The 26,558-nt window shown below is 48.7% G+C and overlaps 1 protein-coding gene across 2 annotated transcripts; it reads left to right on the top strand.

The window, feature by feature from the left end:
* Nucleotides 1–665: 665 nt before the first annotated feature.
* LOC143964234 (thialysine N-epsilon-acetyltransferase-like) lies at nt 666–24,836 on the top strand. 2 transcript variants are annotated; one of them, XM_077473932.1, is made up of 6 exons: nt 666–948; nt 19,064–19,115; nt 19,558–19,644; nt 22,224–22,325; nt 22,932–22,972; nt 24,417–24,836. In XM_077473932.1, the coding sequence occupies exons 1-6, from the start codon at nt 874–876 to the stop codon at nt 24,615–24,617; spliced, it is 558 nt and encodes a 185-aa protein (XP_077330058.1). In that variant the 5' UTR covers nt 666–873; the 3' UTR covers nt 24,618–24,836. The 2 variants fall into 2 exon arrangements, with proteins under 2 accessions (XP_077330058.1, XP_077330059.1); XM_077473933.1 differs by lacking the exon at nt 19,558–19,644.
* The last annotated feature ends 1,722 nt before the right edge of the window (nt 24,837–26,558 follow it).

Consider the following 26,558-nt stretch of genomic DNA (forward strand, 5'->3'; position numbering starts at 1 on the left):
TCACTATCTGGGGGTCCCTTCCTGCTAAAGTAGGTTCCAGATTCTGAAACACCCCCCCTGTCTGCAGACGCCCACAACCACCAGGCCAGGGTTATGGGGAAGAGGCCCTTGTCCTCATCAACATAGGGACAGAGTGCATTACCGGGGGGGTCCCTTTTCCAAGGTACCCCTCATGTTGAGGAAATGTGCCCTGGTATGGTTCAGTAGGGGGGATGCACACGCTTCCCCCCTTTCCTTTCCTGGACTGCATGCTCAGATAAGGGTCTGGTGTGTTTTTTTTGGGGGGGGGGAAACCCCACGCTATTTTATTTTTTATTTTTTTTGTGGGGTCCAACAAAAACATCTGAATCAGGTCATCATATAGGACAGAGTTTCTCAACTCCAGTCCTCAAGGTGCCCCAACAGGTCATGTTTTCAGGCTCTCCATTATTTTGCGCAGGGGATTTGATCAGTTTCACTGCCTTAGTAATTACCACAGCCGTTTTATCTGAGGGACATAATATTGGGGCACCTTGAGGACTAGAAACGCTGATATAGGATAGGGGTCTGGTATAGATGAATGGAATCTCCAGCTGCTTTATTGGCAGCAGATTCCTCAGCTGTGAATTGCCAACAAGAGATTAAATTCTCCATGGGGGGGAGGGGCTGAGTTTAGATCACTGGACCCAAGGTTTCCTCTTTCACACTCTTCTCTATGCTGTGATAGCAGATCAGGCAGATGCCAAAAAGGTGCTGAATCTCAATGCGGTCATCAGACACAGGAACGTGACAGGAGGAGTGAGACTCCTGCTGGCTCTATGAACTCTGGCCACAGAAGGCAGCGAGGCTTGGTTGGCAGAGGAGGGGATTAGCGAGTGTACCTGCACACATTGTATGGGAGTGATGGCCAGATACAGGGTGCGAGCGGCGGAGCCGGGAGATTGCGAAGAGATCATGCAGATGATCCAGGTGAGACGATCGGAATTATATTCCTATAGAAATATTTGAAATCCGCACGGTTGTCTGGGGCTTCACCCACACAGCGGCATCATTCATTTACAGTTCCCTATGAATGACTACAAGCATAGCTCCCAACTGTCCCGGATTTGGAGGGACTGTCCCTGATTTGGAGCAATGTCCCTCTTTCCTCCTCATTTGTCCCTCATTTCGGTCTGATCGATATAGATGTATATAAAATGCACTTTTTATCTATCAAAAAGTGTTTTCCAGCGCTAAATCTTTCATCCGATTTCTAAATTGCAGCATTTGTAAATTCCAAAAGCCGATATAAAGGAATAGTAGTGGTTAAAAAAAAAAAAAAAAAAAAAAAAAAAAAAAAGAGGGATTTTCACTATTCCTGTGTAGGGATGAGCTCAGGCGTGTTTGCATGGAACACGTGCAGAGCCCGCCAGGAAGTCGGCACAGCGCTGCGCTAATCACAGGCAATGAGACATTGCCCGATCTCTGCAGCCGCACATCGGGGCAATGTCTCATTGCCTGTGATTAGCGCAGCGCTGCGCCAACTTCCTGGCAGGCTCTGCACGTGTTCCATGCAAACACGCCTGAGCTCATCCCTATTCCTGTGCTGAGCTGTGCCCATTATGAGGGGTTCCCACCATCCCTGTGCTGAGTTCCCTGGTCTGCACACCTGCTGTGCCCATTATGAGGGGTTCCCACCATCCCTACACTAAGTTCCCAGGTCCCTACACCTGCTGTGCCCATTATGATGGGTTTCCACCAGCACTGGGCTGAGTTATTGAGTCTGTACACCTGCTGTGCCCATTATGAGAGGTTCTCAACATCCCTATGCTGAGTTCCCAGGTCTGTACACCTGCTGTGCCCATTATGAGGTGTTCCAACCATCATTGTGCTGAGTTCCCGGGGCTGTACACCTGCTGTGCCCATTATGAGGGGTTTTTCACCATTCCTGTGATGAGTTGTGCCCATTATGAGGGGTTCCCACCATCCCTGCACGAAGTTCCTAGGTCCTTATACCTGCTATTCCCATTATGATGGGTTCCCACCATCACTGGGCTGAGGTATTGGGTCTGTACACCTGATGTACCCATTTATGAGGAGTTCCCACCATCCTGTGCTCCCAGGTCTGTACACCCGCTGTGCCTATTATGATGGGTTCCCACCAGCACTGGGCTGAGTTATTGGGTCTGTACACCTGCTGTGCCCATTATGAGAAGTTCTCAACATCCCTGTGCTGAGTTCCTGGGTCTGTACCCCCGCTGTGCCCATTATGAGGGGTTCCCACCATCCCTGTTCTACAATGACACTCTAAATAGCAATGCAAAAAATATTTCAAATGTATCTAAACATTTTAGAACAGTCCATGGTGGTAATCTGGAGTCTTTTTCTTTTTGTGGTCTGAAACAGGTGAGAAGATCTGTTGGGGGGGGGGGGGGGGGGAGAGAGAGAGAGAGAGATGCACACCATACCCTACTTCAGCGGGAGGTGTGGTGGATACTAGGGTTGCCTCCTGTACGGGAATCACCCAGACAGTCTGGATTTTGACAGCTGTGCACAGGTTTCTCTTCTCCTGAAACCCGGACACAGCAGCATATGCTCCAGCCAGTGTGGGAAGTGCACTCTCTCCTGCCAGCAGAACGCCCCCCCCCCCCTTCCCCTGCTCCAGTAGGGCTAATGATTTTTGGCAGTTTCACTGCCACTGGTGAATGGTGACAGTGGTGAGTCGGGTCCGGTCCCCTCACCCTCGCTGAATGCTGCAGCTCACTGTGCGCTCTCTTCCCCAGCACCAAGCCAGCCCCCCCTTCTCCTCTCTCTGTCGGGGGGGGGGCACCCCCCTTCTCCTCTCTCTGTCGGGGGGCCCCTCCTATTTCAGCCACCCCCAAACACCACGCACCTCCCACCCCCCCCCCCTTTCCCTGCTGCAGCAGGGCTAATGTCCTGCAGCTGGGTCACACTGCACTATCTGTCTGTGTGCTCTCTCCCACCCAACCACCGGCGCCGATGCCGCCAGAGACAGTGAATGGAGGGTCACTGGACTAGTATCCTAGCAACCAGGGACGCTTTTGCAGGAGAAAGCATGGTATTACAAACTCCCCCCCCCCCCCCCCCAACAGGTCCACACACATACATCTTCGTAGCGGTAAGGCTTTTGCTGAAACATTAGTGCTTTAGATGTTGATCGAGATGCCGACATTCTTTTTGCAATTTTTGATGTATAGGACACAATGGCTTGACCACCTATTCAGCTCATCATCCTATCAACATGCGGTAGAGCTTGGGTGAGTTTTTGTCTACATTACCACATTTGCCCTTTTCACCCACTCCCCGCCGGAGAAATATTTGGAGATTTGAACTTTGAGCTTGGATATAGCTTCATATAATATTTTGCTTGGATATAGCTTCATATAATATTTTGCTTGGATATAGCTTCATATAATATTTTGCAAATATGAGCACACAACAAGATGCAAAACATTGAGGTTGGTTGGCCAGAGACCATACATACAATTCTTGCCATTCCAGATTGGTCTTTCCCTCCCCCCTTTTTTCTCTGGTTCTACCAACCTCACACGATTTTAATTAATTGCTTTTAAATTGGATTGTACCGCCCCTTTTTTTTTTTTTTTTTTTTTTTTTTTTTTTGGAGGAATTGATACTTTTTCCTATATAAACTTGATTTTTATTGTAAACCTTCATGCTATGAGGAAGGCTTTTCCCGAAAACATGTTAGTGCTTTGATGTCGCACTGCTGTTTGTGCTCAATAAAGATTCAAGAAGAAGCAATCAAGTTGCAGACATTCTTTTTGCAATTTTGATGCCTAGGAAGGCAAGTCACATTCCTTTTGACAAGGTTTATTTTGTTCCCCCATAACAGCTGGAAGAAACAACGATATACCCTGGTATAGAGAGAAACTTGCAAAACTTAATCAAAACTGACATACAGAAAAATCGTAATCGGGTAAGTCTTGATCAGATCAACCTTTTTTCTTCAAGGAAAGCTGCCAACCTTTCCAGCTTGCCACCCTGGCATCTGCATTCTTGAGCCTGTTCACCAAATTTGCTTGACTGTAGTCACCTGGGCCAAATTCAATGCCTAGAACTCATTTTTTTTTGTTGGGGCTCTGGGAAGTCATCCGGGAGAACAAAGCTCTCTCCTTCCACGCCCGTCCAGAAAGCTTCTCACATGTCCTGCTTGACCTTTGAACCTGATGCCTCAGTCCCAGAGACAAAAAGAGAAACATCAGCATAGGCCGCAACCTTCAAAGGAGGCTCACATGCGATGCCCATAGGTACCCCACACAATGGTCCACTCTCTAGCCTTCTAATGAAGGGGTCGATTGCAAACGGATATAGCAGAGGACCCAATGGACACCAATGAAACACACCCGAGCTGACCACAAAGGTGCTGCCTGACCCAACCATAAACCAGAGGAAAGCTTTCAGCCCCTTTGTATAAAATCTTGAGCCAATCAATGAAACCCCCCTCCAAGCCATATTTGCCAAGAAGGAGCCACAAGTACTCATGATTAACCCTATCAAAGGCCTTAGCCTGATCCAATGTCAGCAAAAATTTACCCCAACCAGCAGCCCTACAACACTCCACAGCCTCCCGGACAGCTAACACTGCTGAGAAAGTGCTTCTACCTTGGACCGAACAGTGCTGGTGGTGGGATAATAAACTGCTTGCCACTGGCGATAATTGCCAGAAAAAAATCTTTGCCAGTATCTTTCTATCGACATTGAGAAGGCTAATGGGGCGCCAATTCCCAATCATCGAAGGATCTTTACCCTTTGACAGAAGGATCACTGCAGATTGCCTCATGGAGGGAGAGAACCCTCCTGAAAAAAAAATTAAAAATCTCTGCAAGGTAGGGAGCCAGGATTGTCTTAAAACATTTATAAAATTTGGCTGTGAAACCATCTGGCCCTGGCGTTTTCTTGATGACCAGTTTATCAATAGCCTAAACTACCTCATCTGCAGTGATTTCATCTGTCAAATTCATCAAAGGAACATTACTCTCCAGACCTGGTGTAGAGTCCAAAAAACCCAACATCCTTGGCCGATTTAAGGTTCCTTCATTCCAGGAGATCGGCATAGTATGACCCGACCACCTCCAGGATCCCTGACCTAGACTTCTTCAGAGAGCCTGTACTGTCCTTCAGGCCACTGACCATTAGTGATGGACGAACTTCCGACGGGACGTTTCGCGAACGCGGACCGCAAACGAGGCCGACCGTTCGCAGCGGGCCCCATTGACTTCAATGGGAGGCGAACTTCGCAAACCTTTAGGTCAAATTTGCAGCCACAAGATAATTATTAGCTGGGCAAACATAGTCCCACCACATGGCCAATGACATAACACATGTATGAGGTGAATTTGGGATCGATAACTACAAGCATTCTTTTTTTTTTTTTTTTTTTTATATGGGAAATTGTTCTGACAATTCAGGACTGTGGAGCGCATGAAGGCAATGGAGGAGAGGGAAGGTCAGGGACCAGGGTAGGCAAAGAGGGTGCAGGAGATGATCACCAGCAGCGTGACATACAGCAATGACGCCTGCACCGTGATAGAGTCATCTGACAGCAGCACCGTGATAGAGGGCACTGACATCAGCAGCGTGACATAAAGCATTAACACCAGCACCGTGACATACAGCATTGACAGCAACACCGTGATAGAGAGCACTGACATCAGCAGCGTGACATACAGCACTGACATCAGCAGCGTGACATACAGCACTGACATCAGCAGCGTGACATACAGCACTGACATCAGCAGCGTGACATACAGCACTGACATCAGCAGCGTGACATACAGCACTGACAGCAGCACTGTGACAGAGAGCACTGACAGCAGCACCGTAAGCAGCCCCAGGAGGAAGTCAGCACAGCACAGGGATGGTGTGATCCCCTCATAAGAACCCCCAGGAGGAAGTCAGCACAGCACAGGGATGGTGTGATCCCCTCATAATAAGCAGGCCCAGGAGTAAGTCAGCACAGCACAGGGATGGTGTGATTCCCTCATAATAAGCAGGCCCAGGAGTAAGTCAGCACAGCACAGGGATGGTGTAATCCCCTCATAAGCAGGCCCAGGAGAAACTCAGCAGTGTCAGCACAGCACAGGGATGGTGTGATCCCCTCATAATAAGCAGGCCCAGGAGTAAGTCAGCACAGCACAGGGATGGTGTGATCCCCTCATAATAAGCAGGCCCAGGAGAAACTCAGCACAGCACAGGGATGGTGTGATCCCCTCATAATAAGCAGGCCCAGGAGTAAGTCAGCACAGCACAGGGATGGTGTGATCCCCTCATAATAAGCAGGCCCAGGAGAAACTCAGCAGTGTCAGCACAGCACAGGGATGGTGTGATTCCCCTCATAATAAGAACCCCCAGGAGGAAGTCAGCACAGCACAGGGATGGTGTGATCCCCTCATAATAAGCAGGCCCAGGAGAAACTCGGCACAGCACAGGGATGGTGTGATCCCCTCATAATAAGCAGGCCCAGGAGTAAGTCAGCACAGCAAAGGGATGGTGTGATCCCCTCATAAGCAGCCCCAGTAGAAATATGACACCGCTCAACCTCTTCAAAGAGGAGGGTAGGGGCATATAGTACGGTGTGCTTTTTTGGGACAAGGAAGTGAGCCAAATGAAGAAAGAAGGTCTGTGTGCTTGATTAAAAAAAATGTTTATAGACATATACATGGTCTACTGGTCACATGTGTTGAATTCCTCCGAGATCCATGCCTCATTCATTTTTAGAAATGTGAGGTAGTTAACACTGTCGAGCTAGGCGAGTACGCTTATCGGTCACTATCCCCCCTGCTGCGCTGAACGTCCTTTTTGGACAGGACACTGGATGAGGGGCAAGCCAACAGTTCGATTGCAAATTGGGCAAGCTCTGGCCCCGAGGTCAAGCCTGCCCACCCAGTAGTCCAGGGGTTCATCACTCCTCAGAGCGTCCACATCGGCCGTTAACCCAATGTAGTCGGACACCTGATGGTCTAGGCGTTCCCTGATGCTGGATCCGGATGACACCTGTCGATGGGTCGGCTGAAAGAATGACCTCATATCCGAAGTCACCAACACATCTTCAAACCGGCCTCTTCTTGCAGGCGCTGTTGAATTGGTACCCTCAAATCCTTCTCTGGGAGTGGGAATTGCACCTCTGCCAGCGCATGCAAAAGCAGAATGCAGCATTTCTCGAAGCAAGGCCTGGAAGTGCTGCATTCTGACAGCCCTCTGCGATGGCGGTAACATTTCCGCCATTTTGTGTTTGTACCGGGGGTCTAAGTACGTTGCCACCCAGTACTGGTCCTTGACCCTTATGCTTTTTATACGGGGGTCCCTATTAAAACACTGGAGCATGAAGGCCCCCATTTGCACTAAAGTGGAAGCAGTGTGGTGGCCTGGCTCCTGCTCATCATCCAGGATAATGTCGTCCTCTTCATTCTCCTCTCCCATTCCATGCACAACAGGGATCCCAGAAAGGTTTAAAGCATGCTCTTCTTGCTCCTCCTCCTCATCCGCCCCGGCACCATCCTCCTCTGACTCCTCATCAGACTCCTGTTGTTGACTTGACTTGTCTCAGATAGAGTAGCCCCCCCTGGGAATTCATCCAGCATTGCGACTTCCTCATCTTCCCGCTCCTGCTCCTCCACAGCTTGATCAATGACGCGACGCAATGCACGCTCCATAAAGAAGGCATAAGGTACCATGTCACTGATGGCGCCATGGCTGCGACTGACCAGTTTGGTGATCTCCTCAAATGGCCGCAGAAGTCTGCATGCGTCGCGCATGAGCAGCCACTGGCGCGGTGAAAAAAAACCCAGCTCCCCAGAACCGTTTCTTTCGCAGAGTTCATACAGGTAGATGTTAACTGCACGTTTCTGCTGGAGCAGCCTATCAAGCATATAGAAGGTTGAGTTCCATCGTGTCGGGCAATCGCAAATAAGACGTCTGACCGGCAGATGGTGTCGCCGCTGAATGTCAGCAAGGCGAGCCATGGCTGTGTAAGATCTTCTGAAATGGGCCGAGATTTTCCTTGCCTGCCGCAAGATGTCCTGGACCCCAGGGTATTTGACAAGGAATCGCTGCACGACCAAGTTTAAGATGTGTGCCATGCATGGCACGTGCGTGATTTTGCCCTGTTTCAATGCGCTAAGCAGATTGGCACCGTTGTCACACACCACTTTACCAACTGTCAAATTGAGCGGTGTTAGCCACTGATCTGCCTGTGAACGCAAAGCTGAAAGGAGTGCAGGGCCAGTGTGGCTCTTGGCTTCCAGGCACAACAGACGCAGCACGGCATGGCAACGTCTCACCTGGCATGTGGAATAGGTTCTGGGGAGCTTGGGCGGTGCAGCGGAAGAGACGCTCGCAGGGGAAAAGGAGGAGGCAGCTGAGGAGGAGAGGGAGGAGGATGGAGTAGGAGGAGGAGGAGGAGGAGGAGGAGGAGGAGAAGAAGAGTCAGGCCTGCATGCAATCTGTGGCGGTAAAACCAAATCTACGCTGGTGCCACGGGTTACATGCTTGACGGCCGTCAGAAGGTTCACCCAGTGGGCAGTAAAAGTGATATACCTTCCCTGCCCGTGTTTGCTAGACCACGTGTCTGTGGTCAGATGTATCTTGGCACCGACACTGTGTGCCAGAGATGCATTCACTTGCCGCTGAACATGGCCATATAGCTCTGGGATGCCCTTCTGAGAAATACTTCCTTCCTGGGACCTTCCATTGTGGAGTTCCAATGGCCACAAATTTGCGAAAGGCCTCCGAGTCCACCAGTTTATATGGCAGTAGTTGGCGGGCTATGAGTTCTGACAAGCCAGCCGTCAATCGTTGGGCAAGAGGGTTATCCGGCATCATCATTTTTTTTATGCTCGAACATTAGGCCCACGGAAGCCTGCCTTTTTGCAGGAAACTGTGAGCTTGGCGTGATGGAAGGTGGAGTGGAGGACAATTGTGAGGAGAGAGGAGAAGAAGAAGTAGAAGACGAGGCTGGACGGTGAGAGCCTGCAGTGTGGCTTTGTGTGTTACGTTGCTCCCACTCGGCTCGGTGATGGATGCCCATGTGCCTTCTTAAGGCGGTCGTCCCTAGGTGAGTGTTGGGCTTACCGCGACTAATGCGTTGACTGCAAAGATTGCAGATGGCAACGCTATTGTCAGCAGCGGACACGTTAAAAAAAGCCCACACTGCGGAGCCATGTGCCGGTGTCCTGGGAGCGCGAGATGTGACCGTACATGGTCGATGACTCGCTCCTGATACATTTGCAGTCTGCTTTGTCCCTCCTGTGCAATGTAAGTTATTCCTGCTTCTCCTCCCTATCTGCTGGTCCATATCTCCCTCTGAACTCCCCTCCTCTTTCTCTCTTGTGGGCACCCAGGTGACATCACTAGACACGTCATCATCAACGTCACCTTCCCCACCGCTATAAGTAGAGATCTCGGAGTAGGCAGCAACACCGGGGACCATCCTCCTCCTTGGGCTGATCTGGGTACTGTCGTCAGACTGCTGAGTAGCGGTTGTTGCTACCTCCTCTTCCTGATCCAATACCAAGAGTGGCTGCGCATCAGAAATGTCGTCTTGATATGGATCGGAAAATAATTCCTGTGACTCAAGCGGAAGGTATGTGGTGGTGGTGGTGGGGGTGTTGTTGGTGGTAGTGTCTTTGGGGGTGCACATAGCAGAGAGTGAAGAAGAGGGTGCAGATCGAGAGGATGAGGAGGGTGCAGAAGAGTAAGGCTGAGTGAGCCACTCAACCAAGTCTGGTGCGTCCTTTAAAGTAATTGAACGCACCTTCTGCAACTTCCCACTTTGGCTCAAGGCTGGTGCTCCTGCCCTACCCCTACCACCCCTGCGGAAGGGCCTGCCTCTTCCTCTGCCTGTCACTTTTTAAATCACCCTGTGACAAAACTCTTAGTCCCTATACCGATGAAGGACTGCTGCAGTATAGGGCAGCGGTCAGCAGTGGTACACCTCAACCCTATGTATTGTGGACCGATAGCGGCCCTTACAGAACAGCAGATTGTACCGCACTCAACCCTATGTACTGTAGCACCCTACACCAAGTTACCAGTCCTTATAAGGAACTTTGTGGACCAAGTAGGTTGTGTGTGTGACTGATTAGCAGACTGTACGTCAGTCCCTATACTGCTGAAGGACTGCTGCAGTATAGGGCAGCGGTCAGCAGTGGTGCACCTCAACCCTATGTATTGTGGACCGATAGCGGTCCTTACAGAACAGCAGACTGTACCGCACTCAACCCTATGTACTGTAGCACCCTACACCAAGTTACCAGTCCTTATAAGGACCTTTGTGGACCAAGTAGGTTGTGTGTGTGACTGATTAGCAGACTGTACGTCAGTCCCTATACTGCTGAAGGACTGCTGCAGTATAGGGCAGCGGTCAGCAGTGGTGCACCTCAAACCTATGTATTGTGGACCGATAGCGGTCCTTACAGAACAGCAGACTGTACCGCACTCAACCCTATGTACTGTAGCACCCTACACAGACCAAGTTACCAGTCCTGATAAAGAGCTTTGTGGAACAAGTGAGTTGTGAATGATTAGCAGACTGCAGCAGAAGGGCAGCAGTCAAGTATAATATTCTTTCTATATTTGGAAGAAAGAGAATATTATACGTGTACAAGCCTATTACCGTACCACTGATACCAGTCCTGAAAAGAACCTTTGTGGAACTAATAGTAACAGCAAGTCTTTAAACTGACCCTCACTGCCTGACACACTGCTTCCTTCCCGTCCCTATACAAACTGGCAAAAAAGAGGAGACTGGAACAATTACTGGTCACTCGAATAGCTCTTTTGTGGACCTGATAGTAACAGCTGATGATGATGATGATGATGACTAATCTGGCTGTCCCTAAAATAGCAGCAGACACAGCGCTCTGTCCCTTTCTCTAAACTGAAAAAAGACACTCAGGCTGCTGCAAGAATCAGTAGCACAGCAAACCTATATACACCCAACACCTATACCAGTCCTTAAAAGAACTTTTGTGTACCAAATAGCTAGCGTTTTATCTGTCCCTGCTCCAAACAGCAACCTTTCCCTATAGTGACAGAAGAAAGAATGTAAAATGGCCGCCGGATCGGGTGTATTTATAAGTTAGGGGGAATGTCCAAGTGTCCATGTGCTGTCATGTCTCAATTGGCTGTCCTGTACCCCATGATGGATGTGTCATCATAGGTCAAAGTTCTTTTACACATTAAACACGTAAGTCCGCCGGGGCGAACAACGCCAATAGTCGAGCGGACCGCGAACGGCCGAAATTCGCTGCGAAACGACCGCCGGGCGAACCGTTCGGCCATCACTACTGACCATCTTAACTGCTACTGTTTAAATTTCTGGCAAGGGTCAAGCGAATGGTATTTCCCGTAATTCCTCTCCTGAACCAAAGAGACACGCCGGTCATATTGATGTCTTCTAAGGAGGAGCTTCACCTCAGAGATCGCCCCAGAATCTTCTCCGTTCAAAACAAGGCTGTCAAGATTCCTCCGAAAATGCTGGTAGGTGATATACTTATCTTGCTGCTGCTTTCTTCCTATGGCCTTGAAAAGCACAACAGTCCCCTGTTTTAGAAGCTCACACCATTCAGACTTACTTGGTCTAGGATAGTTACTTCTGCTTGGGGAAAAAAATCCTCAAAGGAGTGTCTTGCGCACTCGTCTTCCAGGAGGGCCGAATTCAATCTCCAGATACACCCCCCCACAGGTGGCATGTCTGAAGCATTCAGAGTCACAGAATACAGTGATCGGAAAACTCCACTGACCAAAACACACAGGTGCCGAAAAAGCAGAGTCTCCCTTTAAAAAAAAAAAAACTATCCTACACTGACTACCACCTTGCTCAAAAATGGACCCCATGCTGCCTGGGCAGCGCTTAATGTGCGCATCTACCAGACCTGCTTGAGAAAAAAGCTGGGCTCTGACAGCCTATTTCTGAAACCTCTCCTGTCTTTAGAACTAGTAATGGTGTTGAAATCACTGCCAAAGATAACCTGCTGGGCTGTAAAGAGAAAAGGCTTAATCTTTGTAAAGAGGCATTTGCTGTCCCACTTCGTCTGGGAACCATAGATGTTAATCAGGCGCAGGTCCTGCCCCCTCACAGAGACGTCCAAGACCATGCATCTCCCAATCTCTACCCCTCAATTACCTGCTACCATAACAAAAAAAGAACCGCAACACCCCCCCCCCCCCCCGTAAGGCTCGGCCGCAAGAGACTAAAAAGAGGGACCACGTCTCCACTCCTTCTTTGCCAGATGTATGTTGGCCAGACCCAGATGGGTCTCTTGAGAAAGAACAAAATGTCAGCATCAAACTCGCTGAGCAAAAATAGGGCCATATGACGAGTGCTTACTAATCTTCAGCTGGCAACATTAAAGTGGTTGTAAACCCTTACAAACCACTTTGACCTACAGGTAAGCCTAGATTAAGTCTTGAAGGTCCAAGAAATATCTCCTAAACCTATACGGTTTAGGAGATATTTACCTGAAGACAGCCACCGCTGTCTACGGCGCACTGGGTAAGCCGCAGATCGTGGCTATATGCCGTGAGTGTCGGCTCCCGTGCGCATGCGCCGGAGCAGCGAGACCCACCAAGAAGATGGACGCTTGGAACTGCAGGGGACAACGGTGACTTCGCTGGCTCCTGTGTCAGGTAACTGACACATAATGGGCTACTATGCGATGCATGGTAGTCCATTATGCTTTACCTTTGCAGGGAATCAAAGAGGAAGTAAACTCATCAGGGTTTACTGTTCTTTAATGGTTGCCACTTTTAACGGAGTGGGAACTGCCATTAGGGTAGTTGAGGTGGCTGCTTCTTAGCCTGACTACTCCCTCTCCCTTGAGAACCAGCCCGCTTCATTGCAGCCTGGCACTCATCATCCATGAAGAATGCAGTAATCAATGAGTCCCATTCATCGTCCTCATCTGACAGGACCTCAAACTTATTTGCTAAAGGCAAAACCTTAGGACTTAAGGTTAGGGATGAGCTTCGTGTTCGAGTCGAACGCATGTTCGACTCGAACATCGGTCGTTCGTGCGTTCGCCGAATTCCGAACGTTTGGGCCGTTCGCGGCAAAATTCGTGTGGCCCACAATGCACTGCGATGGCTCAATGCATTGCTGTCTCACGATTGGCCAAGCATGCACTGTGACCCCGCATGCTTGGCCAATCGCAGCGCCAGCAGCGAGGAGAGCCATGGTTGGCCACAGGCATCCTGCCTGTGGCCAATCATAGCTCAGGCTGTGTAGTGCACACCCCACACTATATAAGGCCGCCATTAAGGCAGCCTCGTGCAGTGTGTTGGCGTCTGAAGCAGTGGGTGTTCTGTGTACCTTCAACACAGTTACACACCAATCGTTTTTGGCTGATTTACTATCTTGCTCTTGTGTAGTGGTTACTGTCTGTGCCCTGACCGCAGTATACACCACTATATTCACCTCACCTATATAGCTAGTGATCTAGCTTTAATAATAGAGCTTGCAGTCAGAAGTGTTAGTGCGTGCTGTCTGCGTGCTCTGTACCCAGTACATGCCACTATATACACCTACATAGCTGTTCTCTATTTGAGCCCGATTGTCATCTGCAGGAGTTATTGGAAGTTGTGTGTGCTTCCAGCACAGCATACATCTGTATATACCCCTTTAACTTTGCTGTTCTATAAAAAAGGCATCTGCAGGAGTTAGTGGGTGTTGTGTGCCTCCAGCACAATATAAACTACCCAACTACTGTTTTACCCAACTCCCTTCAGGCCATTACCATGTCTGGAAGGCCAGCAAGGAGAGGCAGACAGGCGCGAGCCGATAAAAGAGGGCAAGCAGGCTCCGTGTCTAGAGACAACAGTGCTGGTCGTGGACGCGGTGCATTGTCATCAGCACGTGGCCATGGGACATGCTTGTCCTTTTCTGCAGCTGGACATGTTGAACCGCAACATGCCAAAGACTTGGTAGAGTGGATGACCAAGCCCTCTTCATCCTCCTCATCCTCTCACCCAGTCTCAGGGTAGTAGAAAAGCAGCTGCCAACACATCGTCGTCCCTCCTCTCAATGTCATCATCAGTGACTCCTTCCCTAGACCCACCACGTCCTCCTGAGGAGTCTCCTGAACTCTTTGAGCACAGTGTTAGGTACATGCTCCAGGAGGATGCCCAGTGTTTGGTGGGCTCTGATGATGACACTCAGCTAGAGGAAGGCAGTAGCGTGAGCGCAGAGAGAATGCTCAAGAAGCACAGCAATCTGGCAGTCATGTTCCACAAGCTGCAGCATACTGCCAGGTTTGCTACAGCGATGAAGAGGGAGGGGATGATGAGGGCACTGACTCCACGTGGGTGCCTGGAAGGAGGGAGGAGGAGGAGGAGGAGGAGGCACATGTCCAACGAGGCAGGATGCCCTCCGGGGGCCAGCTTAGGGGCAGCACACCGACTGAATCACAACGCAGAGCTCCGCCTGCGCTGAGCGCTTCCTCTGCGCGTTATTCTAAAAGTTCTTTGGTGTGGGCCTTTTTTGAGACGAGTGCATCAGATCGCACCGCTGCTATTTGCAACATATGTCTCAAGCGTATCTCACGTGGCCAAAACATCAGCCGCTTGGGCACCACATGCTTGACCAGACATATGTTGACCTGCCATGCAGCTCGTTGGCAAGCATACCTCAAAGACCCACACCAAAGAACAAAGCGGACCTCTCCTTGCTCCTCATCAGCTGGCATCTCCAACCCCACTAGACCTTCAGTCCTCTCTGAAACCTGCTCTGAGAGGAATGAAGGTGTAGAATTAGGTGTGTCACAGCCAAGTGCTTCCGGGAACTCTGCTAGTGGTACATCCACGTCCGATTATAGCAGGCAAATGTCCCTGCCCCAGCTGCTGGACCGGCGGAAGAAATTTACTCCCAGCCATCCACATGCCCAGCGGTTGAATGCTAGCTTGGCTAAATTGCTAGCACTTCAACTGCTGCCTTTTCAGTTGGTAGACTCGGCCCCCTTCCGTGAGTTTGTACAATGTGCGGTTTCTCAGTGGCAGGTCCCCAAACGCCACTTTTTCTCACGGAAGGCGATTCCGGCTCTCTACCGGCATGTGGAAGGCAATGTCCTTGCCTCGCTGGACAGGGCGGTCAGCGGTAAGGTGCATATTACCGCTGACTCATGGTCCAGCAGGCATGGACAGGGACGTTACCTGTCTTTCACGGCCCATTGGGTCACTCTTCTGGCTGCTGGGAAGGATGCAGGACAAGGTGCAGTAGTGTTGGAGGTTGTTCCGCCACCACGCCTCCAAAATGCTACTATTGGTTGTGACACACCTCTCTCCTCCACCCCCTCCTCTTCTTCTTCCTCCATGGCCTCTTCCAGTGCTCTGTCCTCAGAACCAGCGGTGCTCCGTAGGCGTTGCAGGGGCTACGCAAGTACGCAGGCAAAACGATGCCATGCCGTGCTTGCGCTGGTTTGTTTGGGGGACAGGAGCCACACTGGGGCAGATATTTTGTCAGCTCTGCAGGGGCAGGCCGAGAGGTGGTTGACGCCACGCCAGCTTAAGCCAGGAATGGTGGTTTGCGACAATGGCACCAACCTCCTCTCCGCCCTCCGACAGGGACAACTGACCCATGTGCCCTGTGTAGCTCACGTCCTTAACCTGGTGGTGCAGCGGTTCTTGGGCAGGTACCCCGGCTTACAGGATGTCCTGAAACAGGCCAGGAGAGTCTGTGTGCATTTCCGCCGATCATTTAATGCCTGTGCTCGGCTGGCTGAGCTCCAAAAGGAGTTGAACCTGCCCAAGAACCGCCTTATATGTGACATGCCCACCAGATGGAACTCAACATTGGCCATGCTGCAGCGGCTGCACACGCAGCAGAGGGCCATCAATGAGTACCTGTGCGACTACGGCACCAGGACAGGGTCAGGGGAGCTTGGTTTTTTCTCACCACGCCAGTGGGGCATGATCAGGGATGCATGCACTGTCCTGTCACCGTTTGAGGAGGCCACAAGGATGGTGAGCAGTGACAGTGCATGCATCAGTGACACTGTACCTCTTGTCCACCTCTTGGAGCATACGCTGCGTGGAATAATGGACAGGGCACTTGAGGCAGAACAGAGGCAGGAAGAGGAGGACTTCCTTGCCTCTCAAGGCCCCCTTTATCCAGACAGTGTTCCTGCTGTGCCACCCATCACACAGGAAGAGGGTGAGGAGGAGGAAGAGGAGGAGGAGGAGGATGATTGTGTCAGCATGGAGGTGGAGGCTGGCACTCAGCATCAGCAGCAGCAGCAGCAGTCTTATAGGGATGATTTACAGTCCCAAGAAACACGTGGACTTGTACGTGGCTGGGAGGAGGTAGCTGCGGATCATGTTGTCCTTAGTGACCCAGAGGACTCCGGACCGAATGCCTCAGCTAACCTACGCTGCATGGCCTCCCTGATCCTGCAAAGCCTGCGGAAGGATCCTCGTATTCTTCGGATCAAGGAGAGGGACCATTACTGGCTGGCCACTCTCCTTGATCCATGGTACAAGGGTAAGGTTGCTGACCTTATCTTACCATCGCAGAGGGAGCAGAGGATGAGACATCTCCGGGAGGCCTTGCAGAAAGCTCTGTGCAACGCGTTCCCAGAGACTGGGAGGTCACAAACTCCTGGTCCTGGACAACGTGTTGCTGAGGCATCGGTCAGAAGGAGCGGTGGAGAAGGTGGCCGTCTGACTGATGCTTTCAGACAATTTTTTAGTCCGCAGCCCCAAGGTATGATTGGTTCCAGCACCCATCGCCAGCGTCTGATTTACATGGTGCAGGAATACCTAGGGGCAAGATCAGACTTGGACACCTTTCCCACTGAAAATCCTCTGGCTTACTGGGTCTTGAGGATGGATCACTGGCCAGAGCTTGCACAGTATGCAATTGAGCTACTGGCCTGTCCTGCATCCAGCGTTCTTTCGGAACGCACCTTCAGTGCTGCTGGTGGCTTCGTTACCGATCACAGGGTGCGCCTGTCCACCGAATCAGTTGATTGACTGACCTTCATCAAGATGAATCAGTCTTGGATCACCCACAGCTACCAAGCACCTGAAGCTGATGTAACCGAATAATTTTTTTTGAAATACCACATCCCTTCAAGACTGCCTATGCTGATGCTGAGTGACTGTCCTGTTATGTTGATTGTCTATCCTCTTCCTCCTCCGCTGATATGTTGGAAGAACATTTTTGGTTCTGGGTGATGCCAGCAGCCCAATTTTTCTGCCCCTGTTTAACAGGGGCGTTTAAGTACAATTTTTGATGCAATGCTTTGCAGCAGGGCTAATTCCTGCAATAAAACTAGAGTATATGGCAGAGGTTGCAGTGTGATGGCACCAGTGCCTAAGGCCCAATTTTTCTGCCCCTGTTTAACAGGGACATGTAATTACAATTCTTGATATAATATTTCACAGGAGGGCCCCTTCCTGTGCCCACCCAGAGTAACGGTGAGGACTTATAGTGTTGTGGCACCAGCACCACAACCACCAAAGGTCAATTTTTCTACCACTGTTCAACAATGGCATGTAATTACAATTCTTGATATAATCGTTCACAGCAGGGCGCTCCAGCGCCCACCAAGAGTCACTTTGAGGGCTTACAATGTTGTGGCAAAACCAACACCTTGTTCCGCCATTTCTGCAGAGCATATAGGGCAGGCCCCTACTTTCAAACATCCAATTTACAAACATCTCCTACTTGCAAACTGAAGGAGACAACAGCAAGTGAGATGAAAAAAGATGGACGACAAAACAAATTATACAGGGGTGATAACCCTTCCCTATGTTTTCCAAAAAGCTTAAAAATAGTTTTTTTTGACTGGAGCTACACTTTAAAAATGTACCAGTTGAAAATTACAAACAGATTCAACTTAACACAACAAACCTACACAGTCCCTGTCTTGTTTGCACCGCCTGTATACTGCTGTTCTGAGTATATAGGGCCTGGGGGCCACACACATTTCCTTTTTTAATATGGGTACGGGGTTCCCCTTAATATGCGTACAAGACCCAAATAGGCTGGTAATGGGCAGGGAGGGCTACCCATGCCATTTTTCTGAATGATTTTCAACCATATTGCAGGAACCAGATATAACATTAAAACCGCAAGCAGTTTTAAATGGTGTTATTTCCGTTTAATGTCATTTTGTGCAGGGACTGTTCTAAACACGGGAAAGACGTGGCACTTCACAGGCATACTACAGACACCCCCCCAGGCACCATATTTAAAGGAATATTTCATTTTTTTTTTTCACTTTAATCGTCATTAAAATCAGTGTTCCCGCCAAAACGGCTGCTTTTAAAACTTTTTTTTGCAGTGACCCATGTCCCCTGAGGCAGGAGTCAGGTCCCCAAACCCTTTTTAGGACAGTATCTTGCATATCAGCCGTTAAAATTAGCACTTTCCATTTCGAACGTTCGAGTCCCATAGACTTCAATGGGGTTCTAACGTTCGTTACGAACGCGGGGTCCGTTCGAAAGTTCTGGTGCGAACCGAACCGGGGGGTGTTCGGCTCATCCCTACTTAAGGTAACCAAACCCCATTTTTTTTCTTCTTCTTCTCTCTTTTGCCCCTCCTTTTTATCCTCCAACCACTCCATCTCTGTATTGTGTTCCTGGATCTGTACACCCGCTGTGCCCATTATGAGGGGTTCCCACCATCCCTGTGCTGGGTTCCCAGGTCTGTACAACCACTGTGTCCATTATGAGGGGGTTCCCACAATCTGTGCGGAGTTCCCGAGTCTACACGTGGTGCCCATTATGAGGGGTTTCCAACAATCCCTGTGAGTTCCCAGGTCTGTACACCTGCTGTGCCCACTGAGGGGTTCCCACCATCCCAGCAATTAGTTCCCAGGTCTGTACACCTGCTGTGCCCACTATGAGGGGTTCCCACCATCCCAGCAATTAGTTCCCGGGTCTGTACTCCTGCTGTGTCTGTATGCCTAGTGTGATTCTCGGTATCTGTACTCATTCTGTATGTATGGACTCTGCACAGTACCACTTCTCTTGTCCTGTATGCCGAGTGTAATTATCAGTAGCAATGATCAGTGCAGTCAGTAGGGGTGCTGTGTTGTGCTTATCTTATCTTATCTCTATTTTGCAGGACTTGGCGGAATATGAGAAGATGTCGGATCGTGTGATTAATACAGCAGAAGGTAGGTTGGGCTGCAGTCTCTGTATCTGTGGTTGGTGACATCCAGTTTGGGGTACATGGAGGGGGAGGAATATTCTCTATTGGATATAATAAAATAAAATATAATGGGGGGTTTTCCTGCAGATATTTGGGATAATCAGATCATCCAATAACAGCTTCAGTTGTACAATTTCAGGGAAAATATGGAAGGGGGGTTGGTTAAGATTTATCCTGGATGCCATTTTGCATCCAAGGAATAACCGCTGTGCTGTACCCTCTACCTGTACCACCCTATCCCTTTACAATCATACCTCTCTATGATCCTGACACTCCCCGTTCCCCTTACCAGGATCTTCAATATTTTACCCCAATGGTATATTTCATATGCAAGTGCCACTCCTGTGTACTTTGCATAGACATAAATCAGTCATTGGCCATTGCCATTTTTTTTTTCCCTCCCACAGGGCTGCGCCGTGACGGCTTCGAGGAACCCTCCCCTCTATTCCACTGTCTGGTGGTCGAGGAAGATGACGAACAGAAAAGAGCAGAAGGTATCATGAGGGATAAATCTCATCACTGTTGTAGGGGCAGAGACACAGCCGACTGCAGGAAAATCTCACCATTGTGGGAGTATCTTTGTATTGTAGTATTATTTTTATATAATGTACAGTATAACAATTGTATTACCATACAGTTCTGGGGAAGAACGGCACACGCTTCTGTCCAGTAGAGGGCAGCTTTCCCCTCATTTCTGCATCCGTAAGAAGATTTTACTGATACAAAGTTGCACTCATATGAAAATCAGGGGCGTAGATAAGGGGGGGGGGGGAGTCAGGGGTGTTCAAACCCCCCAGAGTATCCTGGCAAAATGCCCAGACAGTGTCCCTGCTGTTTAGCTTCAGCACAGTAGAAGCAATCAGAGTTTCAGCGTGCTGCAGCCAGCCCCCTTCTATTGTGCCCCATCCCCTCAGTTTAATAAGGGGTCCCCCTGAAAAACATGAAATGACTGCGAGGTCTCAGATGCCGGCAATTGACAGTGGATGGTAAGGGAACTCCTAGACTCCTCCTCGAGGTATCACATGATGCAGCCGAAGGGAGACTGGGGGGGATGCAGAATTTTTCCTACTTCTGTGCCATGCTGAATCTGAGGTCTGGTAAGTGGGGAGGCATTCATTTTCTGTTTTGGGAAGGAGGAAGTGAGAATTCCAGCCTGGGGGGGAGTTTCTTTTTTTGGGAGGTTAAGGAAAGGGGATGGATTTTCTTTTGGAGAAGGGGGGAGTTTCTTGTTTACAGGGGGTGGTTAATTGCAGGGATTTGCTTCTGGGAGGGGAGTTTGATTGGATGAAGGGAGATTTTCTTCATAATTGGGAATCTTTGCTGGGGGAGAAGGTATTGACTGCAAGAGATATTTTTGCTTTGGGGGTCGGTTTAGAGGAGGGAGGTTTAATTTTTGGTGGATATTTGAGGGAGGAAGATATTTTACAGTGGTAATCTTTGCTTGGGAGGGAGGGTTCTTATTAGGAGAGAATAATTTTAATTTTTTTTTGTAAATTATACTTGCCTAGGTGGAGGGAGAATAAAGCCAATGTTGCCTCTATCCCCAGCTGTTTCTAAGATCAACGACAGAGTGATCAAAGACTGCTGATTACTCAGTTCTCAGCCTTCCGTGAGCAAAGAGCGGTGACTATCAGTCCCTGTAGGTTTAACTTTGGCATCAGTTTAGCTGGGCTGTGTTAGAGTTCTGCCTGGCCATGTGTACAGTTAGGTGCACTTGACAGGCCCAGAACCAGGCCTGGTTGAACATTTTAGAGCCAATCAGTGGGTGTGCCGGGCCCCGTTGAGGAGTCTGGGGAAGGGTACTTAAGATGTTGAAGTCACGTGTTCAAGGTTCGTTCGTTCGTGAGGCCATAGCTGCCTGGAGCTGGACCGGGGTAGCCCTGTGAGGGGTCCCGGTCACGGGAGCGTGTGCCGCCCCGCAACATGGTCAGTTTGACTAGCCCCATTAGACCCGTATGGTCTGGGGTAAGAATCCATTTGTTCCCGAGTCTCGGAACCGGCTAGTCCGAAGTGCAGTAACTGAAGGAGGATTCAAGGCGTCCGGGTGTGCTCTCAGCTTGGAGGGGCACCGCAGCTCGTGTAAGCGATCGGGGAGGACTCTTCGTAGGAGGGCCAACAATCTGGCATCCCAAGAAGTGCCTGGTTGCTGGGTTGTCAAGGACACTAACAACAAATCCCTGCTTTTCCAGTACTGCCAAGGAGACGGAGAACATTCCAGGTACTGAGGAAAGGGTTCCCATTCGTTTTCGGTTGAAAGCTTTATTCAAGGTCAAAGGCTATGTGAATTCTGGATTAAAGTGCTGACTGCCATAATCTCTGGCTAGAGATTTGCTCAGCCTAGGAGCGCCCAGCTGCGAGTGGCTACTGTCTGGGTCGTATTAGAGACTTTCTGGTGATTAGCAGTTCAAGGTGCCTGAGTTTATTCACCCTTGCCCTCTGTTCCCATATGAGACTGTGTTTGTTGGATGTTACCCCTGCAAATGAAAACCTTTCTAAAGGACTTTTATGGTGTCAGCATCCAAAGTTGTTGGATACTAACCCTGGGAACCCCTAGACTTGGAAGAACAATCCAAGCGGAGGTAACCAGTAAGCTCAAAAGTCAAGGCCGCCCTATTGAGGGTTATTAGCCGCTACATATAAGTTTGGGACTTTATGGTTGTATTTATGTACATATAGTTTCGTGGGTGACACCCTATAGGGATGTTTTCATGTACATATATGTACCTGCCTTCTATGTACACCGATTATTCTTGCCTTGAACGTCTTTTTTGCCTTCACGGTTTTCACTTCACTTGTTTTTTATCATTTTTAAGTCGCTGTTTGAGTACATGGCTGATTTCTGTTTAGCGCTACACTAATTATTTGTATATATGCACACAATGAGATATATATATTATTATTATTATTATTATTATTATTATTATTATTATTATAAAAAAAATTTTTTTTTATAAAGCCTCTTCTGCCAATATACTCAACCTGTCAACTTTTTTTTTTTTTTTTTTTTTTCCAGATCCACATTCACAGGCTATGAAATATAAACTGGGTCTATTCATTTTTCTTATGTTTTCAGGCCCGCGGCTGGTGGGTTACGCCCTGTCTCATTACATCTACAACACGTTTAAAGGCCGAGCGCTGTACCTGGAAGACCTCTTCGTCATGCCACAGTACAGAGGTGGAGTATACTGGATCTATGACTGGGGGGGGGGGGGGGAGGTGAGCCAACCAGATCACATGGTTACCCACCCAGATTTATCCCCTACAGCAGGGATATGCAATTAGCGGACCTCCAGCTGTTGCAGAACTACAAGTCCCATGAGGCATAGGAACAACCACAAGCATGACGCGCAGAGGCATGATGGGACTTGTAGTTTTGCATCAGCTGGAGGTCCGCTAATTGCATATCCCTGCCCTACAGTCACCACAAAGTGGAATGTAAAAATGGTAGACGGGCAGGCAGGTCCTCTTCAAGTTCCCATGGATTCTATATTTTGCTCCGCCATGATGTAGGTGTCTTAATTTATCTACATCAAGGGTCTGAAGTAAAATTTAAAGTGTGTGTGTGGTTTCCTTCTTTTTTTTTTTTTTTTTTAAGTGTGGACAGGAAATAGTCATGTGATTATAGAAAAGCTGTGTGGAACTATAGTCATGATGGGGCTCCTCTTCAGGGGACCTGTGTGCAGTTCTGATAGCTGTATCCTTATAGGTACCTTCCTCTTGTATAAATAAATACAAACATGGTGTGTCTCCCCCCTTTACTGACCTCTCTTGTCTTATTCAGGTAAAGGAATTGGCTCCAAGCTACTGACGGCTACAGCAGAAGTGAGTACACTCCATCTATATTTTGGGCTTTATACACACAAAGTGGGTAATATTTAGTGTTCCAATATAGAAATAGCTGCTCACACAGGTGTTTGCTCCTAGTCCTAACTATTCTGTTATTGATAGCCAAAGGGTTACATAGAGACAGGTGATTTTCATAGTACCGGACCTACTATAACCTAGAAGAAGCCAGTATAAATTATCATTCACAGGCACTGTGTGCCATTCTTAAAGACCACAGATATATATTGTTGAATCAGCTGTGCCCGCAGGTGTTCACTCACTTGTTGGTATGGGTGTTGTTGCTGGGTGGTGGTGTGGATGTTGTTGTTGTTGGGTGGTGTAGTTGTTGGGGTGGTGGTTTTATTGATGTGGGTGGATGTAAGGTCAGACCTTTTGAGTCATCCAGGTAGCTAATTAACATAATGTTTATAGTATATGTCTGTAATTATTGTATGCAGTTTGTATCCTCAGGGTAATCTTATCAGGGGGGAGAATGTCCTTCTCACGTGTATAAAAGCCTGTTTACTAGTTTAAATAAACAGTTGCTATTCTGCTTGCTCCAAAACTGGTATTGCCTAGTTATTGGGGTAACTATATAGCCAGATTTGAGGGTCTCGTCTTGCAGTTTCTTGGTGGAGACATCGAACAGGGTGTCCAGAGTCTGTCACAGATGGGTGTTGTGGATGTTGGTGGTGTTGGGTTATGTGGCTGTTGGGGGGGGGGGGGGGTCTGTTATTGGTGTGGATGGTGTCGTGGTTGTTGTTGCTTGGTGAGTCTTGGGTAGGTGTATGTTGTTGGTGTTGTTGGCTGGGTGCTTAGGTGGATATTGTTGTTGGATAAGTGTTGTTGTAGGTTTTGTAGTTGGTGGTGGTTGGGTGGTAGTGGTTGTTAGTATCCAGCACTGAAAATGTTATATCAATTTAATGTAGACAATCTCTAAAAATTCTTCTGATCCTTTTTTTGTTTTTTCTTTTCCCCATTCTCACAATGTGTTTTTCATAGCAATGTTAAGATCTGCAGCCACCTGAGGTAGCAACAACTGGTGTGTGGGCCACTGAAATCTGCATCTTTGTTGAACAAGTAGTGCATAATGGGTCACATAAGTGTACTGCACCCCAGACAGCGGCCAGAATGACCTGAAGAAGATGGTGCCGTGGATAAACCCACTTTTAGTAGTTTAGTGTTAGGCCTGTCCACATTATAAGTGGAAACCCTAAATCTTCATGATCTTAGAATATAGTGAGGTTTATACACAAACAGCACAGCTGAGACTGTCATATGATACTACACTCGGTGGCCATGAGACCCTCCACTTGGTGTGATGTTGTTGTAAGAGGATAATTCCTTGAAGGAGGGTTTCTATTTTCTGGCCATTATGAATTCAGCTGATGTTATAATGGTGGCTGTGCCGGTCCTCACTGTGTTTCTCATCTCTCCTCAGCTGTGCCTGTCTCTGGGTTGCGCCCGTCTCCAGCTTTCTGTCCTGGACTGGAACCAGTCGGCCATCTCCTTCTACCAGTCCCGTGGGGGTCGCAACATGTCCGAAGAGGAAGGGTGGCGCATGATCTGGTTCTTCCCGGATGACCTACAGCGGATGGTTTCTAAGAATGCTGAACAGGCTGGAGGCCCCGGGCTGTTATGATGCAGCTGCAGCTCTTGTTTCCCCCACAAGGAATTTTAAGCGGTACTATACCCAAAACTGTCTTCCTAATTTGTTAGGAACGTCTCTTGTATGGTGTTCACGTCTCCACCTACCTCATGACGCCACTACAATGGGAGCTGATCCACCCCCCCCCCCCCCCAGGACGTTCCTTAATGTTTTTATATAAAACTTTTTGATACATTTTTGATAAAATTTCACTTTATTAAAATGTTTTTCGCCTATAGACTTTTTAATGGCTTTCACTCCAGTACATAAAGGTGTTCCCAACTCCGCCCGCTGTGCTATCACTGCTTTGGCAGGTTGAAGGATATCTCATTATGCTTCTGATGTCCCCTCTCAACCCCCCACTATCCTTCTGGAATTCTTATTGCCCCCTCTGCTGGCCATCTCCTGGATGCTATAAATAGAGGTAGCCTTGCGGTTCACGGCGAATTTTGCTCGTTCGCGATTTGCCAAACCGGCGGACTTTTGTCGCTGTTCGCGGCGGCCATATTTGTTTACATTGTGAAGAAATTTGACCCATGGGTTACAGGACAGCCAATTGAGACAAATATCAGCACATGGACATACCCCCCCTACCTTTATAAATAGACCTGATCTGGTGGCCATTTTACATTCTGTCACTTTTCAGTGTAGGGAAAGGACGCTGTGTGGAGCAGGGACAGTCAGTCTAATCACTAGCTAGATAATTAGCCATTACTATTAGGGCCACAAAAGTCCTTTTAAAGACTGGTATAGGTGTACAGTATATAGTTTTGTAATACAATTATAATATACTTTCTTTCAAATCTAAAAGTATATTATGGTGCACTGCTGAGTGCTGCCTGATTCTGCTGTCTTTCATCAGTGTAGGGAGGGACAGTTTGGTTTTCAGATTAGGGACAGTCTGCAAATCACTAGCTACTAGGTCCACAAAGGTCCTTTTAAGGACTGGTATAGGTGTACAGTATATAGGGCTGTACACGTATAATATACTTTCTTTCAAATATAGAAACATATTATAGTGTGCTGCTGAGTGCTGACCGATTCTGCAGCTGTCTTTTATCAGTGTAGGGACTGAGGGACAGTTTTGTGTTTGGAGCAGGGACAGTCTGCAGTTCGCTAGCTACTATTCGGTCCACAACGGTCCTTTTAAGGACTGGTATAGGTGTACTATGGTACTTTGGTGTGCAGTATATAGGGCTGTAATACATGTATAAAATACTTGCACATATAGAAAGCATAGTATAGTGCATTTCCACTGTGCAGCATTGTGACTGCTGAGCGATTCTGCAGCGATACTACAAAGAGTGACAAACGCAATTAAAAAAAGTATTATGACTGGTGTGATAGACCAGTGGCCCCCCCAAAACAGATTCTTCCACATATACTGCACTTCTCTAGAGACTTCTGTCACAGGGTCATTTAAAAAATGACAGGCAGAGGAAGAAGCAGGCCCTTCCGCAGGGATGGTAGGGCAGGAGCAACAGGCTTGAGCCAAAGTGGCAAATTGCAGAAGGTGCGTTCGATTACGTCAAAGGACGCACCAGACTTGGTTGAGTGGCTCACTCAGCCTTACTCTTCTGCACTCTCCTCATCCTCTCGATCTGCACCCTCTTCTTCTGCTGTGTGCACCCCCAAAGACACTATCACCAACACCACCACTACCACCATATACCATCCGCTTGAGTCACAGGAGTTATTTTCGATCCATCACAAGACATTGCCGATGCGCAGCCACTCTTGGCATTTGATCAGGAAGAGGAGGTAGCAACAACCGCCACTCAGCAGTCTGACGACAGTACCCAGATCGGCCCAAGGAGGAGGTTTGTCCCCGGTGTTGCTGCCTACTCCAAGATCTCTAATTATAGCGGTGGGGAAGGTGAAGTCGATGACGTGTCTAGTGATGTCACGTGGGTGCCCACAAGAGAGGAAGAGGAG

Source organism: Lithobates pipiens, unplaced genomic scaffold (assembly GCF_037356315.1).
Source record: "Lithobates pipiens isolate NorthernLeopardFrog02 unplaced genomic scaffold, aLitPip1_a1.2 Scaffold_8, whole genome shotgun sequence".
In the NCBI taxonomy this organism is placed as follows: domain Eukaryota; kingdom Metazoa; phylum Chordata; class Amphibia; order Anura; family Ranidae; genus Lithobates; species Lithobates pipiens.